This window comes from Periplaneta americana, chromosome 14, assembly GCF_040183065.1.
Source record: "Periplaneta americana isolate PAMFEO1 chromosome 14, P.americana_PAMFEO1_priV1, whole genome shotgun sequence".
Taxonomy (NCBI): Eukaryota; Metazoa; Arthropoda; class Insecta; order Blattodea; family Blattidae; genus Periplaneta; species Periplaneta americana.
Window position 1 is genome coordinate 146,677,011 of NC_091130.1, and position 20,382 is coordinate 146,697,392.

The following is a 20,382-nucleotide window of genomic DNA, read 5'->3' on the forward strand; positions in this document are numbered from 1 at the left end:
GGCAACCAGGGATATTTAAAAATGTCGGAACACATGCAGTCCAAGTATAGAACTGTTCAGAATTTAATGGGGAATCATTTGTTGTGAATATGAGAAAAACGATTTTTTGGTCAATTCTAACATACACCCTCCTTTTAACTACACAATATCACTTCTACAGTTTCTCTGTCAATTGCATCTTACCAGCCTTATCATTAAATTCAAAGCGTTATAAATGTAGGCCTATTTCTATCTACCGAAACGTTAACAGAAGTCTACAAGAAATAAAAATAACCTTGCAGAGTAATCAAAAGAAGACCATATTCATGATTTCCAGGTGGTTCCAAATTTTAACGTGCTAGCGTTATAAATACGAGGCGCATCCAGAAAGTAAGTTTCCCGATTTTTTCCCCTTGAAAGTAAACGTAATTAGCCGTGTCAATTGCGCATGTGTAACAGATCTATGACGTATCAATCATATGCCAGCCGGATAGGTCCCGCCTGATGTCGCCTGATGCCAGTAGCGTGGCAGTAGCGTGGCAGCAGTGGTCCGAAATGGAAGCTCTTGTTCCTTCTCCCGCCGCCTGCGAGGTTCGGTCGGTGATAAAGTTCTTTAATGCACAAAGCATTGCGCCAATTGAAATTCATCGGCAGCTCTGTCAGGTCTATGGGCCGAACCCCCCCTCTCTCTCTATCTCTATCTCTCTCTCCCTCTCTCTCTCCCTCCCTCCCTCTCCCCCTCCCCTCCCCTCCACATCCCCTTCCCTTTACCCTTCCCCTTCCCCTCATATTTCCCCCGCCCTCCCCCTCGCTCTCCCCCTCTCTCTCTCTCCTGAAGAAATTCCTGTCCTCCGTTGAGCGTTTTGGCAACGATGAAGAGCTGAAGACTTCTGTCACACGCTGGTTCCATTCACAGGCGGCAGAGGTCTACGACAGAGGGATACAAAAGTTGATCCCACGATACGACAAGTGTCTCAATTCTGATTGTGGCTACGTTGAAAAATAGCTGAAACATTGCTGTACCTGTTGCCAATAAATGTTTTCCTTAAAGTGTGTGTTCTTTTTGTTTAAAAAATAGGGAAACTTACTTTCTGCATGCGCCTCGTACTTCGATATTCGTATTAGTAATGTACATACATATTTCTGCGGCAAGTATATACAACTGCCAAAAGATGAGGTATCGTTTTGTCATAATGTTTAACATTTGACACGCACTGAAACTAGTTTCGTATGAAGGAGATGCAACATGTTGCTGATTACAGACATCTGACCAAATTGTTTGACTCCATGGCACATCTCAAGTTCCACACTGACGCTGAAGGCAACTTGGACAAACGAGCGCAAGGCATGATCGCGAAGGACGGCGAGTACGTGGAGTTCAGCCACCCCAGTGATTGCAGCGGCGCTGTAAGTACAAGATTGAAAACTGAATGTTTACTTGTCACGTAGTTAAAATTGTGTTTTTAGGAGAAGAATGATTTTGTTAAGGTAGTCAACTGTAGTTTGTAATAAATCTTAACAATTAGCATCACACTAGAAAGTGCTAAAGTTCTTTTGGGGTAATCATGAGGTATGTCTGAGCAAACAGAAACTAAAACACTGTTATGCATTGTAGTTTCACCTCATTTCAATTCAAGTGTGATAGTTGAGTATTTAAAAGAAAATATTCAGTAGGAAGTGCGAAATTTCCTTTGGCACCATCATGAGATATTTCCGTAAAAAGAAACACATGTACATTATGGTTTCTGCTCACTTGAATTGAAGTTTGATAGTTGAATATTTGAAGAAAATGTAAGTAGAAAGTGCGAAATTTCCTTTGGAACCATCATGATATATTCCCAGACAAACATGAACAGATGAACATTCTGCTCACTTGAATTGAAGTTTGATAGTTGAATATTTGAAGAAAATGTTAGGTAGAAAGTGCGAAATTTTCTTTGGAACCATCATGATTTATTCCCGGACAAACATGAACAGATGAACATTCTGCTCACTTGAATTGAAGTTTGATAGTAGAATATTTGAAGAAAATGTTAGGTAGAAAGTGCGAAATTTTCTTTGGAACCATCATGATATATTCCCGGACAAACGTGAACAGATGGACATTCTGCTCGTTTGAATTGAAGTTCGATAGTTGAATATTTGAAGAAAATGTTAGGTAGAAAGTGCGAAATTTCCTTTGGAACCATCATGATATATTCCCGGACAAACATGAACAGATGGACATTCTGCTCACTTGAATTGAAGTCTGATAGTTGAATATTTGAAGAAAATGTTCGACAGAAAGTGCGAAATTTCCTTTGGAACCATCATGATATATTCCCGGACAAACATGAACAGATGGACATTCTGCTCACTTGAATTGAAGTTTGATAGTTGAATATTTGAAGAAAATATTCAGTAGGAAGTGCGAAATTTCCTTTGGGACCATCACGAGGTATTTCCGAGCCAACAGAAACATATGTAGACCTCATATATAATCACAAATCATTATATATAATGATTTCTGTTCACTTAAAGTCAAGTATGATTGTTGAATATTTCTGAAGAAAATGTTCGATAGGAAGTGTGAAAGTTTGGAACCACCATGAGGTATTCCCATGCGAACAGAAACACATGTACATTAATTATAGTTCATTTTCACGTGATTTGAAGAGTGATAATTTAATATCTGAAAAAAATGTTTAGTACAAAGTGCAAAAGTTTCTTTGGAACCATCGTGAGGTATTCCCAGGCAAACAGATTATATACACGCAGGATGTTTAAAAAAATACGGGGCATAATTTCAGGTATGTATTTCCCACATGTAGACAATCAAAATAGTTCATTACAACATGTGTCCGGAAATGCTTCATTTCCGAGTTATGGCCTTCACAACATTGAAATTCACCGGAACGTTTTTTCTTTCCACAGGTCGTTGTCATTACAGAAGATGTTCAAAATGTCCACCTCCTGCTTGAATACCGACCTCACATCGATGTCTCATTGACCTGCGAACACGATCCCAAACTCCAGGAGTATTGCGTATGTCCTCAGAACATGCCACAATTCGATTCCGAAGGGATTCCAAATCAGGCACCGGAGACGAATAAACCAATGATTTTAAATGGCCCCACAAGTAGAAATCGAGAGGGTTCAGATCAAGTGAGCGTGGAGGCCAAGCAATTGGGCCACCTCTACCTATCCATCGATCAGGAAACCTTCGATCCAAGTACCGGCGAGCCGTACGACTGAAGTGTGCAGGAGCGCCATCATGCAAGAAGTGAATGTGTTGACGATTGATCAGTGGAGTGTCTTCTAAAACATGAGGTATGGTGTTTTCCAGGAAGTTTGTGTACGCCTGCCCCGTAAGTCTGTTTACAAGTAGCCTACAGGGGGTCCAACTAATCGATCACCAATGATACCGGCCCACATGTTGAGTGAGAACCGCACCTAGTGATGAGATGGAACAGTTGCACGTGGGTTTTCATACGCCCATACATGCTGATTGTGGAAATTTGTTATGCCATCTCGTATGAACTGTGCTTCATCTGTAAATAATACTAAGGCAGGAAAGTTCGGATTTACACCACACTGCTGCAAGAACCACTGACAGAACCTAACTCGTGCAGGGTAATCTGCTGGTGACAGGGCCTGTACACGTTGCAAATGATAAGGATACAATTAATACTCTTTCAACAGTCTCCAGACAGTCGTATGAGGAACATTGACTTGCAACGCTACCCTTCGTGTGCTGATAGAAGGAGTCATGTTCACAGCCTCCAGAATCTCCTCCTGTACTTCTGGAGTTGTAGATCTTGGTCGTCCCCTTCCCAAACCAGGAGAATTAAATTTTCCATACTCGCACAGACGGTAATGGAGACGTACAAATGTCTTCCGATCTGGACATTGTCGCTGTGGGTACGTCTCCTGGTACAAACGACGAGCCAGCGCAGCATTGCCGTCCGCCTTACCGTACATGAAGTGTATCTCTGCCAGCTCTTGATTTGAATACATGTCGCACAGTCTAACGCCTACACAACACTGAATGTAACCTTCGCCTCGGAAAGAAACTGTCAGAGTGCCCTCTTAATGTCTCCTTTGTCGGCAACGACCTGCGGAAAGAAAAACGTTCCGGTGAATTTCAATGTTGTGAAGGCCATAACTCAGAAATAAAGCATTTCCGGACACATGTTGTAAGGAACTATTTTGATTGTCTACATGTGGGAAATACATACCTGAAATTATACCCCATATTTTTTAAACACCCTGCATATAATGGTTTCTGCTCACTAGAATTAAAGTGTGGTAAACTCAGTAGGAAGTGCGAAAATTCCTTTGGAACAATGAGGAGTTATATCCGACCAAAAAAGCGAAAATACATTGTGGTTTCTTTTGAATTAAATTGAATTGATATGTGATCGGTCAACTTCAGATCGTCACGTTCATTGCAGGTTGAGGTGTGGCTGAATCGTCTGCAGGACTCGATGCGCACATCGCTGCGTGACTACTTCGCCGAGGCCGTGGTCGCCTACGAAGAGAAGCCCCGCGAACAGTGGCTGTTCGACTACCCTGCCCAGGTCTCGCTCTGCGGCACCCAGATCTGGTGGACGACGGAGGTCAACATCGCTTTCTCACGTCTTGAGGAAGGCTATGAGAACGCCATCAAGGACTATCAGAAGAAACAGGTGCTATATTTATCACATTAAAGCTATTTGCTTCATTTTGCTTTTTCTATCATCATTATTGCGTCCAGTTGATGTTTTCGGTGCTAGTCGACGGCGTTATTTCGTATCGAGGCACACTAGCCAGTGCCAGTTGGAAGATGCACCGTCAAAAGATTCTGCAATATCCAGTGACCGTTGTACAGCTCATTAAGCCACATGTGATATGTTCGTGGACTAAAATCCATCCCCCCCCCTTGGTTACCATCCACCTCTTCTAGACACAAACGTACACATCATCGTGAAAGATTGGACATCCGCTCAAAACAAAATGTCAATCTACCGCCTTATATCGGATCTACCAACATCTTTTTGGCTTTTTACTTATTGCTCCTAGGCTTGTTTTAAATTGTGGAGAAAGCAATGGTGAAATCCATCATAAAACCTATACGTGATAATATTTGCTACTACTAATAATATTAATTTAGCGGCTTCTCGACATTTTAACATATTTTATTGCGGTATTTTTTTATAGTTTTATTATTAACGATATTTAACAAATTTTGATTACAAGCAAATATCCTCATTTTCATCCAATTATGTTCATATTTTGTTCTGCGTACAGGCTCGATGTCTGAACTTTGTATTTTTTTCTAATATTTTTGTAACAATCTACGAGTGTGTTATACTATCACCTATAAGCTCATATAGGCTATATTTACTTAGCTTACTTAGGCCTACTTACTTACAAATGGATCTAGAGAACCCAGAGGTTCATTGCCGCCCTCACATAAGCCCGCCATCCGTCCCTATCCTGAGAAAGATTAATCCAGTCTCTACCATCATATCCTACCTCCCTCAAATCCATTTTAATATTATCCTCCCATCTACGTCTCGGCCTCCCCAAAGGTCTTTTTGCCTAGGTCTTCCAACTAACACTCTATATGCATTTCTGGATTCACCCATATTTCTACATGCCCTGCCCATCTCTAACGTCTGGATTCATTGTTCCTAATTATGTTGGATGAAGAATACAATTCGTGCAGTTCTGTGTTGTGTAACTTTCTCCATTCTCCTGTAACTTCATCCCTCTCAGTCCCAAATATTTTTCTAAGAACCTTATTCTCGAACACTCTTAACCTCTGATCCTCTCTCAAAGTGAGAGTCCAAGTTTCACAACCATACAGAACCGGTAATATAACTGTTTTATAAATTCTAACTTTCAGATTTTTTGACAGCAGACTGGATGATAAGAGCTTCTCAACCGAATAATAACACGCATTTCCCATATTTATTCTGCTTTTAATTTCCTTTCGAGTGTCATTTATATTTGTTACAGTTGCTCTAATGTATTTGAATTTTTCCGCCTTTACAAAGGATAAATTTCCAATTTTTATTATTTCCATTTCGTACTACGTTCTGGTCACATAAGAAATATTGATGTGACCATTTTATATTAGGTACGTATTGTTTAGTATTTCTATTTCTGAGTTCGTTTTGTAGATTTATATTTCAGCACATGTAAGATATTTCTGCAATTTCTGTAATATTAAGTAAGAGCCTAAATTAAGAATGAACATTTTTGAACTCATCTCAGTTGTCAAATAAAGAAATGTTTTGTTTTTTCCCTCCAATGGCAGGTACTTTACTTTGCGTCATTCAGCCAAGTGTTCCTAGGCGAGACTCAACGAAACTAGATATCTTTTTTTTTATTTTTTGCCGCCGTAGGCGTTGCCTTCCGTGTAGCCTACAGTGCTAGGCGAAATTAATAGCACCTCATGATGAAGATTATTAAGAAAGAATGTTGGGAAACTGGTAGGGAAAACGGGAGTGCTCCGCGAAAACCCACCATCAAACACAATCTTCATCCACCATAAGTTCCACTTGGACGCACCAGAATTCGAACCCGGATTACCGACGTGGAAAGCAGGCAGTGTAGCCATTCAGCTAACGGTGTGCCTCAATTGAATCAGATGTACTTTTTTAATTGTGTGCACAGATATCCCAGCTCAGCACTCTGATCACCCTGCTGCTCGGGGAACTGACCAAACAAGACCGACAGAAGATCATGACCATCTGCACCATCGACGTGCACTCGCGTGACGTCGTCTACAAGTTCATACAGACGAAGATAGAGAGCGCTTCCGCGTTCCAGTGGCAGTCCCAGCTGAGACACAGGTAACACAACAGGATCAACACTGATTTAGAGCTAACTCCTGAAAAGTAATATGGCAGTATGTCAAGGATTCAGTCGTGCCAGAGCGCCGCCCCGGTACATTTTCTGCAACCAGTGAGCGCACTACTTTTTTATTTTACTTTTGGAATAGTAATTGTCTTACTTGAGTCTTTCTTCCCCTCCCCTTTGTACGGAGGAGGAATCCCAAGGCTCACACTGCAGCCTGAGGCTTATTGTGCTTATCACTCCTTTTCTGGAATGATTCGGTAGCCGAACGGCCGCGCTCTTGTACAAGTACAGCACGTCAACTTAACCCGGGCTATGGTATGAATAATGATGGTGATATGTGAATTAATGATGACAAAATGAGTCCGAGGCCCAACGCTGAAAGTTACCCAACAATTCTGCTTCAATTGGTTGAGAGAAAACTCCGAAAAAAAAACCCAACCAGGTAACTTTTCCCAATCAGGATTTGAACCCGGACATGATCATTTCACGGTCAAACTCGCTAACCGTTCCTCCACAGCGGTGGACTACTTGAGACTTACTGAATTTTGTATTTTATAAGTATATATTAGTAGTATGTATAATAGCAGGCACGTTGTTAATAAGTAATAATGCATGTAATAATAATAATAATAATAATAATAATAATAATAATAATAATAATAAATATTTCGAGAAACGCCCTCTTCTTATTTTATTTACTGGCATGTAAAAGAATAATAATAATAATAATAATAATAATAATAATAATAATAATAATAATAATAATAATGATTTATTTTAGCTGGCAGAGTTAAGGCCGTAAGGCCTTCTCTTCCACACAACCAGCAAAAAGTGTCTATACATATGCATGAACTTACAAAGAATTCAACAATTTGATTTAGATGAGAGTTACATGTATACAAGAGTTATTTACGAATTAAACAACAAAATACTATGAACTATTAATTAAACACTGAAATAAACTGGGTAGCAGAATTAAACTAAAATACATAGAATGTTAATATATTTAAAATAATATTAGATAATAGAAAGAGATTATTATGAGACAATTTTGAAAATACAGCACAATCAGGATGGTGTCTAAAGAAAAAAGTAACAATGTAGTCAGTGATAGTTTAAATCAGTATGATTGGAGTGAAATGTTAATAAGGTTATCTTTTAAGCTGTTCTTATAGGTGTTTGTTGTCTTGCAGCCCCTAATACTTTGTGACAAGGAATTCCATTGACGCGAGGTGGATATTGTAAAAGATGATGAATAACAAGATGTTCTATGAAGAGGTATACTTAGCGTGCCACAGATAAGTGATCTGGTATTTATGTCGTGATTAGAGTATAAATAAGAGAAACGAGACGAAAGGTAATTTGGTGTTGAGGTGTGCAGAATTCGAAAGAGTAAAGACAAAGAGTGTAAAGTTCTGCGTTCTTTAAGTCGGAGCCACGAGAGACTTGCGAAGGACGGTGATATGTGATCATATCGTCGGATGTTGCACACGTATCTGATGCACATATTCTGAGCTCGCTGTAACTTGACTGACAGTTCAGGACTTAGATCACTTAACAAAACGTCACAATAATCGAAGTGCGGCATTACTAGGGTTTGTACTAGGGTAAGTTTTCCTGTGGGACAAAATTCCGGCACATCCGGCGACGCTGATATAACCTCTGCAGTTGCGAGCGTCGTTAAATAAAACATAACATTTAACATTTATTTTATTTACGTTTACACACCTGTAGTATATACGTAATTAGTTGGAATTTTTAGTTTACAAGTTAGTAAGTTCCTTTTACAAATGGCCCTCTTTCAGAAACGAAGTTCAATACTGTGAGATTGTGAAAAGTCCAGGAAAGAATCTTTTGAAAATATCTCATGTCGTTTGAAGCTGTTAAATAAATTAATCAGATGTACTTATTTCCAGGGTATTTTGTAGGCCTACATGAAATGAATGGAATTTTCGTGTGCAGGTGGGACGAAAAAGAGCGTGATTGCTTTGCCAACATCTGTGACGCGCAATTCCGCTACAGCTACGAATATCTGGGCAACACGCCGCGCCTGGTCATCACCCCCCTCACCGACCGCTGCTACATCACACTGACACAGGTGATACCTCTAAAATGATTAAATAATGTATACGGATACAATAGTCATCATCAGCTGTATTGGTCAGGCTGTGATCCTGTTCCCAATGTGTCATATGAAGTACGTATTTTCCAGTGTCTCCCTTATCTCTCTCCTTCGCCTGTTTTATACGGAAGAAATTTCTTTGATAGTCCCCTGTGAGAGGGTTTTCGCATCCTAGTGATCCGCTAAACTGTTAACGCTGAGTTGACGTCAGTAGTGACGTATTTGGTGACGTATGTTAACATTTGTAAAACTACGAAAAAAATTGTAAGGGATCGCTGCAAGTGTTCCTTTAACTTCTCCACCAGAGAGCAAGGAATCTCAACAAAAAATTCTTCCCTGCAGCGGCGGATTTTCAGGGGAGGCAAGGGAGGCCGTGCCTCCCCTAATATTTTACCAGAACACAATATGGCAGTAATAATTCCAGCTGAACTAATACCACAGACAAGTTACAGCAAATGACGAACATTTTTCCTTTTATATTAATTTTACTATTCACTACGACTAAGATGTAAGTTACGTAAAGTCGACCACATTCAGTTGGTGATGCTCGCTCGATATACTGTAGATAGTACAAATAATTCGTACTGAAAAATAACAGATAGCGCTGTAACCTGTATAGTCGACATCTAGCAGTCTGCAGTGTCTATGCGAGAGCGGAGAGAGGAGTCGGCTACATGACGCTACTCCCCGGTAACCATGACAACAGCAGTTCAACCAATAAGATAGCTGGTTAGAAGAGTGTTCAAACTTGACTAGAACGCGCGAGGGGAGCCGATTTGGATACGTCCTACCCTCCGCTGACAACTGTACTGCTTATAGTCACGGCTGGTTTCGGCTGTATTGGCAAGCTCTCTCTCTTTCTCTCTCCTTGGTTTTAGAAAATTGAATCACGTGTTGTTACTTTTCTCTCCCTGCGTAGAAGTTTTCATTTATGTTGTTAGATTTTCTCTTGTTTGCGGGTGTTCTTGTTATGTTATTCTTTTGTGTTATGAGATGTATTTACTTATACAGTATTTTAAATATATCGAGAGTTTAGAAACAAACGCAGATTTGTCTCTAGCTTCTTCTAGTAGCAGTTATTCAGTATATTGTGACCTATTTGATCGGTTTGCGAAGAAAGAGGAACGTCCAGTTAATTTGCTGTAAAATTAGACTATGTAACAGTAATGATCAAGCCCCGGATTCTTAGGTTCGAATCAATTTTATTGCTACCTCGTTACTCTCGAAATATTGTTTTTCTTATTCGTTTTATGTAGCAAAGAGTAACATTCTTAAATTCAATGTGACCTAAAAAGACCTAATTCGTAGGTTAGGACTTGGAGTGTCCTAAAGAGAGGCAAACTTTACCGAGCCGCTCTAATTTATTAACATTATGTTGTTTATTTTTATTTATTTTTTCCCGTAAAATCATATAAATTCCTAAACATAAGATTGAAATCCTAAAACATAAATTTGAAAACCTCATTTTAATTTCTTAAAATCTATAAATTCTGCGCTTGGTAATAAGGTACGTCACAGGCCTTATATTTTTATATTCTCATCATTCACATCTTGGCCTCCTCAACTTTCAAACCCACCGTCCGCTACCGCTTTCCTGAACCTTCTTGTACTTCGGCCTGAATAAGTTACGCATCTTGAGCTGTTCTAAGTAAATGAATATCATCCACAGTGGTAAATCAAACGAGATACCATGTTTAATACTAAATTAGGCCTACGGTAAACTTTGTTCACGTCCACGTTATTCGTCTAGAGACAGCGGGTCCGCTATAACGTGAGGTGAATGACTCTGATTGGCTCTTTCATCAATGACGTCAACATAGTTTTAACCGAGGGTGCGAGGTTCTGATACTTCTAAGTCTATGTGATGATAATTTCTTTGAAATCTGAAATACTGGAAAAGAGAGCATTATACCATTGCAAGTTAATAGATATTAATGAAATATAACATGTTATTAATTTCTCTTTCAAGGAGTAAAGCAATGTACTATTAGAACTTCGGGTACGTACGTATTTAAAGCGCAGAAAGAGGATATAGGCCTACTGAGCAAAAAATAATGTAGTTTTGAGTAGCCTACTAGAACCTAAGCTTTGACAAAAAAAAAAAAAAGTAGTTGAAGGCCTACCTGTAAAAAGAAGATAATTCCAATTTTACAAAGTTGTGGAAAACAACAAAAACATCCTAAAAATTTTCAAATTTTTGACTAAGCTTCTTTCCTTTTTCAAAGTACGTCGTAGGTGCATAGGAGTTTCATTTTGTCACTCACTTATTTATTACAATCAGCAATTTAGAGGGTTGGGGTAAAATATAAACAAATAATGGATGTATTCCTTTTTGCAATAAAATTGAATATAGTTAGCCACATTTCGCACTGAACACACACATATTGTGCGAATATCATAAACTACAACACAAAAAATTATATATATTTACATGTCCACACCTGTGGAGTAACGGCTAGCGCGTCTGGCCACGAAACCAGGTGGCCTGGGTTCGATTCCCGGTCGGGGCAAGTTACCTGGTTGAGTTTTTTCCGGGGTTTTCCCCTCAACCCAAAATGAGCAAATGCTGGGTAAGTTTAGGTGCTGGACCCCGGCCTCATTTCACCGGCATTATCACCTTCATCTCATTCAGACGCTAAATAACCTGAGATGCTGATAAAGCGTCGTAAAATAACCTACTAAAATAAAAATATATATATTTACACAATGTTAACCGTAGGCCTAAGTAATGTCATTAATTTCAGGGGATTATTCTTTGAGATATTTCAATTTAAAAAGTTCAATACAATGTTCCTCGTTTTTTCTTCCTTTTCGAGAAAAGAATTGTTTTATATTAAACATTATACAGGGTGTTTTGGAAAAGCTATTGATTTAATTCCCAATATGCTCAGTCAACTTAAGAGAGCAGCGTATTAGGATAATAAATAATAGAAATAATTTTAGTTTTGTCCTTTAAATGTGAAGAAATTTGATACGAACAAAAATAACATTGTAAAATTCCTTTCCAGAATGAGAAGTTACATTTATTCTGCTAAAATTTCTGCATATTTAAGGGGCAAGACTAAAATCTTTTCATCCATTCATTAACATAATACACTGCTCTCTTAAATTGACTGAGCATATTGGGAATTAAATCAATGACTTTCTCAGAGCACGCTATAAAATTGTTCATATAAAATAATTTCTATCTCGGAAAGAAAGTAAAAGCGAGCAAAATTTTAATCAACTTTGTTGTTCGAAATCTCTCAAAGAATAACCCCTGAAATTGACATTACTTACTATCCACTCTGTATATAGCTCCAGGAGCTGCTTCCTTTTTGCAACGAAACGATTGGGAACTCACCTCCAATTCCACTGTAACTTACTACCAAATGCTCGGATTCACACCGTTCTTGCACTAATTTTTTTTTTAAATTATGGTTTATTTAACGACGCTCGCAACTGCAGAGATTATATCAGCGTCGCCGGTGTGCCGGATTTTTGTCCCGCAGCAGTTCTTTTACATGCCAGTAAATCTACTGACATGAGCCTGTCGCAATTAAACACCCGTAACCTCGAGCATAGAAGGCCAGCACTATACCAATTACGCTACCGAGGCCGACTCTTGCACTAAAAGATCGGACATAGCCTATTTTTAACGTATGAAACAAGCAAAACATTAATTTGATCTAAAAGCGGAGCCACCCCCTTTTTGCAGGGAGCCCTTCAGTTACATTTTCGCAACTTTTTCATAACTTAACAACAAACGACCGTTAAAACAGTGCTTTGCCAGCGATAGCGATTCTGAGAAGCTTCATTGAAAGACTCTTAAAGAGAGAAAAGACGTTACTTCAAAATACGTATTATCGTGTAGCGTAGAACATTGCGTAATATACTGCATTACGGGGAAAATAGTAAAAGTCTGCAAACTAAGAAAGTTCCATAACGTGATGCGTTGTTTGCAGTCTCTCCACCTGGTGATGGGCGGCGGTCCTGCAGGACCGGCAGGTACAGGGAAGACAGAAACCACGAAGGACCTGGGCCGGGCGCTTGGCATCTCAGTTTACGTGTTCAACTGCTCGGAGCAGATGGATTACAAGGTGGGTAGATGTGTGGCTAGTAGTCAAAACGAAGAGGGAACACGTAATATTTTCCTTAGTACCCTGTTTCCACACCTTCTGTACCAGAGGCTACGTAACTTGTTCCAGTATTCATTATTTTCTCCATCTTCCCATGTATTTTGCTCACCTTAAAATATTTCGTGTTGCGTTACTAGTCTTAATCAAACTTCATCCATTGTGCCCAAATATTTGTCGTGTAGTCTGTTATCCTGCAACAAGTAGTGTAACATCCAAAGAATTACATTTTTAATAAGTGTGTTTATTTACCTCTCTTGCGATCTTTCATCTCCTCTTTTAAAAGATAAAATCATGTCGGAATCTAGTTATAGATGTCTATTGAGTTGCATATATCCATGAGGTAATTGTTTCCATTCTCTAATTATTTGATTCACACACACACACACACATTATGGGCTATTCCATATGAAATCGATCAGTAAAAAACCTCGCATTTTTTATACCCTAATTTTTTCCCTATTTATACAAAGTGCTGAGGAGAGTGCATTTGCAAAAATATACTATCGAAAGTCAAACGGTTTTCGTATTATTGATCGACAAATTTAGCGTATTTTATAAAAATAAGCCTCTTTCAGCGCTCAGAACTCTGGAACCATTTACTGCAGAACATTGAACGAGAGCTCATTTTGAAGCTGACATTTGGTAGGTTATGATAAGAAGTAATCCTTATTTTTATTGTATACAGAGAGACAGATGATCTGATTTTACTTACTTTTAGGCTTTTTGCCCATTTTTTAAAATGTAAAAAAATATTGAGAAAAAACCTTGCATTATTAAGAGGGATTCGGCATTGTTTGCTTAGTGTCACGGCAATAAGTTTCGAGGGTATTAAATAGATTATTTTCATACGCCTAGACTTGAACGGCGCAGTACCGCTCGCACTGGCCGAGAGCTGAAGATAAGCGAGCGTTGGGCGTCATTTTACTCCTGTGTTTATGAAAACCTGTGATAGAGCTAGCCCAGCTATGCGCTACTAGACGATACGTCACGTGTTTATGTCTCCTGGCCTTGCTTCCCACGGCTAGATCCCGCCTCACACTCAGCTGGTTAGTTCACGCGCGTACTATTTATTTTCTTTATTTGATATTTTCAATACTTTCTTATCAACGGAGCACCAGTAAAAAATACGTGTTTATTTGTACTTTCAATGCGGAATCTAACCATATATTTTAAAAATATTTTTTCGTGGGCAAAGGCGTCTTAATTAAGAAAAATCTAAATTTAGCCATTTCCATAAAAATTATGAAAAACTGTTCACATGTCAGTATAAACTTTAACTTTTCAGCATCAAAATAAACCATGATTTTGATCATTGGGTGAAAGGGTTTCGGAGCCACAACAGTTTAAAGTTGCTAATTTGATGGAAATACGATAAATTTAAATATTTTAAATTTAAACACTATGAAGTTCTGATGCCTCAAACTTTGCACAAAGCATTGTATCACAGTTGTCTACGGACAGAAAAAGTTTCATTGTATTTAAAAATTGCAAGGCCAATTTTGTCTATATTTCGGTCGATTTGAGATGGAATAGCCCACATAACTTATATAAAATAAACAGCAACGGTGAAAGACCGCAACCTTGTCTTACTCCTGTATGAATTTCTGTCCATTGCGATAATTTGTCACACCTTACTGCAATTAGATACTGGAAGATACTGTAAACCTGCTAAATAAGTATTTAATAAATTATTATTACTTAATTTTTAAGAACTAAGTTGATTTTATAACGAAGAGTACATCATTATGAAGTGAACAAGTCTAAAAAGCGGAAACATTTGACAGCACACATAGTACGCCTGTCTGCTTCTCGGCCTTCGTGTCCTACCACTACGGCCAGCTCACCGTCTCATAGATGTACCGTCAACTGTTTCAGTCGTGTGGAAACATTTACAAGGGACTGGCGCAAACAGGAGCTTGGGGCTGCTTCGACGAGTTCAACCGCATCACAGTGGAGGTCTTGTCTGTGGTGGCTGTGCAGGTGAAGTCTGTGCAGGTAGGTCGGGTTAGTTTATGTAAGAACTAATTATCTACGTCATCGAGATATTTGTTACTTTCTATTGCCTCAAGATATTGTCATTGCCTCGAACACTGCTAGATTCAGATATAGGCCAATTAAATTATTAAATGGGAACGTCTTAGACATAATTCTTTATTTTCAGTTAGGACGGAATGCAAGAATAATTATTATAGCAAAACTTAATTTTGACGTGGAAGAGAAATGACAGTACTGTATTTTCACGTGTAATGTCTATATTCGCGCTATATTAATAGAAAAAATTGAAGGATTTGGTGGAACGATTTGTTACGCTAAAGTCATTTAATTTTTGTCGCCTTGGAAACACTTACGTAAATTTCTCTACACAAAGGGAATCCACAATATAAATACCTAACTTAGTTTGAAGCGTTTATTGTAATGAATGGGGATTGCAATATACGAGTATATTAAAAATAACGCTATTAGGTTGTCCTTTGAAATGAACTCAAAAAGACGCGTGCACAATACATGCGTAACTATAGCAAGTAATACAAAATTGGCATTATTCACATATGCACAAACAGATAAAATAGTAACAATATTTATTGGATATTCTCATGTGCTATATAGAATACCAGTTAATTGTCTATGGATCAAAAACAGTTACTTGTCTTTTTAATAGCACGTTCTATTGTAAACATTATTATTGGAGGATTGACTGTTATTCATAGTTTTGTAGGGGCTGTATCATTAGAAATTTCCAAACAATCAGATTCTAAATAGAATAGAATGCTTTATTTTCGCTGGCAGATTTAAGGCCATAAGGCCTTCTCTTCCACTCAACCAGCCTTAATCAATACAATAGTTACATAGATATTTAAATTACGAATATTTACACTACACTTAAAAGATTCTCCAGCAATATTCTTTAGTTAAGTTTTAACGACTAGTACATGTTTATTTAAATTGAGATAAAACCTATAAGAAAAAGTAATAATTTATGAGCTAATTTAATTCAATCCAGTCTGTATGCAATATGTAAAGAATTGTAACTAAGTTGAGATAGCTAGTCGGTTAAAATGATGAGATTTAATTTAGGCCTAATATAAGTTTACTAAAACTATGTTATGGAGAGAAAAAATATAAGTCTAAAATATATTTATATAATGAGAATATTAATGTAATGAAATTTTGCCATTAGAGGTTTTATATTCTATTTAGAGAAATTAATGGTAATAATAAGAATGAACAAATGTTAGCTTTATTATAAGTAACAAATATGAATCAGTAAGTAATCTGTTGGACTGAGCAGGCTAGCGGCGTGGTAGAGGACTGGCCTTGCATTCAGGAGGTCCGGGGTTCGATCCCAGGGGCCGGTAATCCTAACTGAGATTTTCATGGTTTCCTCAGTTATTTCCAGGCAAATGCCGGGATTGTACCTCTTGAAAGTCCGGCCATGGATGGCGATCCTTCATATGTGTGAGTGAATGCTGTGTAATGTCTTAAATGTTTGTGCCCTGGCATTGAGCTGATCCCTCATCCGGGGAGGCCCTCCATGCCCTTGTGTGGTCAAAAAAGTATGTATGTGATCCATAGTAATTCCTCTCCCGACAGGTCGCGGCCCTGTAAGGCCCGGGTGGCGTGGGTCGTGTAAAATGAACCTACAAAAGAGAGGTTAAACTAAGGGGAAGAAGAAGAAAAAGAAGAAGAAGGAGAAGAATTAATCTGTTAAGAATTTATGTAATTTGGACCTAAATGAAGTTATTATCCAACAACCCCTTACATCACTCGGAAGCGAGTTCCAATTTCTAGCAACTAGCTATCTTATGGTAGGGTATAATGAGAGTTCGCCGTGAAAGCATTTACGAGTTTAAAAACATAGTATTTTTTAGTAGAGAAGTAACTTCTAAATTTGAAAAATTCTCTACAGAATGTCGTTCAGTAAATTATTATGTTCGATTACCTCTAAAAATATTTGCGCAATCCACGTTACATTCCAAGAGCCACTTAAATCTTAAAACAAGTTGTAATTACTTACTTATCATGATTCAACTAACCTAATTCATACGTATGCAATCATACGGTTTTTCTCAAATTCCCTGTCACTTATTTCTTCAAATTCATTTGATCCAGCGGCAGAGTTCTTTCATATTGCGTAAAGTGGGGAGATTTTTTCGTCGAAAACTGACGCGCTCAATCACCGCTAAACGGACCCTTACTTGCCCATATCACTTTTCGAATGGCGCTCTAATAAACGAAACCTGTTTTCAGGCGTACATTCGTTAATTATACAAGTGTATAATTATTTTTATTATGGTTACAATAGTATTTTAGTAATGAATGTATAGTACACATTTTTCTTTCCTATTGTGTAAAATTTGTATTCAAAACCTAATTGTTTCTGTTTGCTTTGTCGTCAGGATGCCATCCGTGATAAGAAGCAGACGTTCAACTTCATGGGAGACATAATCGGACTGGTGCCCACTGTCGGTATCTTCATTACGATGAACCCAGGATACGCAGGTCGTACGGAGCTGCCTGAAAACCTTAAGGCTTTGTTCAGGTGAGCTACCAAATGAGTAAGCCAAGTAGATGTGATAAATACATTACATTTAACGATCGCTTGAAATGATCGCTCAAATTTCCGTTCTCCCCTGAGATCAGTCCGCTATCCTGGTACTTCATTCAAAATTTGGGCCCCAATTTTTTTTTCAAGAACTAGTCTCGAATTTAAATTTTTGCATGTGAGATACATGTATTTATTCATTCAGTGTTCCGCCCGAGGGCAGGTATTTCACTGCAAACTCAGCATTCTCCAGTCTTTCCTATTGTCTGCCTTCCTCTTTGTCTTCTCATATGATCCACATATCTTAATGTCGTCTGTCATCTGATATATTCTTCTGCCCCGAACTCTTCTCCCGTTCACCATTCCTTCCAGTGCATCCTTCAGTAGGCAGTTTCTTCTCAGCCAGTGACCCAGCCAATTTCTTTTTCTCTTTCTGATCACTTTCAGCATTAGTCTTTCTTCACCCACTCTTTCTAGCACAGCTTCATTTCTTATTCTGTCTGTCCAATTCACACAACCCAATTCTTCTCCATATCCACATTTCAAATGCTTCTAGTCGCTTCCCTTCAATTCGTCGTAATGTCCATGTTTCTGCCCCATACAATGCCACACTTCACACACAGCACTTCATTAGTCCCTTCCTTAGTTATTTTTCCAGAGGTCCACAGAAGATGCTCATTTTTCTATTAAAAGCTTCCTTGGCCATTGCTATCCTCCTTTTGACTTCCTCGCAGCAACTAATGTTACTGCTTACAGTACACCCCAAGTATTTGAAGCTGTCCACTTGCTCTACTGCCTCATTTAGAAATCGCAAGTTTACCTTCTTTATTTGTCTTCCTATGACCATGGTCTTCGTCTTGTTTGCATTTATATTCATCCCGTACTCCTCACAACTGCCATTTAGCTTCAGTAGCATATCCCTACTATCACTCCCCCAATGTTCTAAAAACTGTTCTTAACTAAGTCCTTCAAGTAGATTTTGAACAGGATAAGAGATGAAGGGCATCATTGTCGTACTCCTCTCCATATTTCACTTCCTTCTGATATATCTTCCTCTATCCTGACTTTGACTCGTTGTTTCATATAAAGAATACTGAACAGCCTCCTCTCTTTCCAATCCACGCTAATGTTCTTAAGGATCCCTATCAGCTTATTCCAATCCACTCTGTGAAAAGCCTTTTCGGTCTACAAATATTGGGTGTTCATTTCAAAGTGTGTCATGACGTCACTGTTGATGAGTCAGCGATTTGAAGCGAGTTTCAGCTTTTGTGTCAGAGAAGTTGCCTATTAATCAAGGCGTTCAATCTAAACTTGAGAACGTGTACTGTATAACTTGAACGTCGTAGCAACAGATGGCGGTCTGTACGGTCTGTGTGCTACCATAACCTCTTTCGAACTGTGTTTTGCGCGGGCAAGTCGTACATCGGTTGCGTACGGCAATCCACAATACAAATCAGATGCTCCGTGTCCATGTTGACCGTCGAAGTTAATGTCAACAAATACGTAAGTAATCGTCTTAACCCTCTCCACATATCCCGACAGTAAGAAAAAACTCACCTCAGTACATGTTTCGAAACAGTTCACATTCCTGCCACTACAGGCGTTACCGTACGTATCGGTATGTACTCTTCTGAATGAACGCCGTACTTGCTAGGCAACTTCTCTGGCACAGAAGTAATACATCTCTGCGGAAGTGTAGGAAGATTGAATTCTCTAGGCTCATCGACTAGCCACATGACGGCATACAGCGAGCCATGACACACTTTGAACTGAACACCCAGTACTATATACACTTCTTTGTGTTAAGACATTTTTAAGAATGTGCTTTTAGAATTAGGAGTTAAGTATCAACGATATTTTGAAATTATCTTCCAAAAATTGGCTGATATAATGTCGATTTTAGTTAATTACTATGTCCTGGTATTGTCTTCAAAATTTGAGATCCAATTCTTCTTCTCTTTTTTTTTTTTTTCAAAAACTAATCTCGAATTTGAGTTGTTGCATCAGTGAAAAATATTTATCACTTAGAAAACAAATTTCGAATTTCACTACCATCTCTTTCCCTTGACGACGTTGTATCAACTGCGAGGTTACGTAGCCGTTTGGTGGAATATAACAGCGAGACGTTGAAGCGCTCTATAGAAAACAGATGATTATCGCCTTCGTTTAGTATGGTTTCTATCATGCTATATAAAGCTCCGGTAGCTTCGCTAGTCGATTTCACAAGAATATAGGAAATTGAGTCTTCTTTCAGATGTTGTGCAACTTTGTAAACATTGTCATATGATCATTCTTAAGTCAGCGGTTTAATTTCTTTATTTATGACGATGACAATGACGATGATAAATTCGCATTAGCCTACTTGTGGGGTAATTCCCGTTAATTTTGTTGTTTTTTACAGACCATGTGCAATGTGCGTGCCGGATTTCGAACTTATCTGTGAGATTATGTTGGTGGCGGAGGGATTCCAGGACGCCCGTGTCCTGGCACGAAAGTTCATCACCCTGTACACCCTGTGCAAGGAACTGCTCTCTAAGCAGGATCACTATGATTGGGGTCTACGAGCCATCAAGTCAGTTTTGGTAGTGGCGGGATCTCTTAAGGTCAGTATTTATTCATTCATTCATTCATTCATTCATTCATTCATTCATTCATTCATTCATTCATTCATTCATTCATTCATTCATTCATTCATTCATTCATTCATTCATTCTTCCCAAGGACAGGTCTTTCCTATAAGGTCAGTAAAATGACCCTTTTTTGGTTTATGTACGAGGTGCTTATCCAGTTTG

The 20,382-nt window shown here is 38.5% G+C and overlaps 1 protein-coding gene across 1 annotated transcript in view; it reads left to right on the plus strand.

The window, feature by feature from the left end:
- Dhc93AB (Dynein heavy chain at 93AB) overlaps positions 1-20,382 on the plus strand; it is a 312,580-nt gene that overhangs the window by 153,468 nt on the left and 138,730 nt on the right. The window contains exons 32-39 of the mRNA XM_069846249.1: positions 1,242-1,386; positions 4,413-4,646; positions 6,622-6,800; positions 8,770-8,905; positions 12,874-13,008; positions 14,923-15,042; positions 17,445-17,587; positions 19,992-20,193. Coding sequence (XP_069702350.1) covers positions 1,242-1,386; positions 4,413-4,646; positions 6,622-6,800; positions 8,770-8,905; positions 12,874-13,008; positions 14,923-15,042; positions 17,445-17,587; positions 19,992-20,193 — 1,294 coding nt within the window. The remainder of the gene's footprint in view (positions 1-1,241; positions 1,387-4,412; positions 4,647-6,621; positions 6,801-8,769; positions 8,906-12,873; positions 13,009-14,922; positions 15,043-17,444; positions 17,588-19,991; positions 20,194-20,382) is intronic.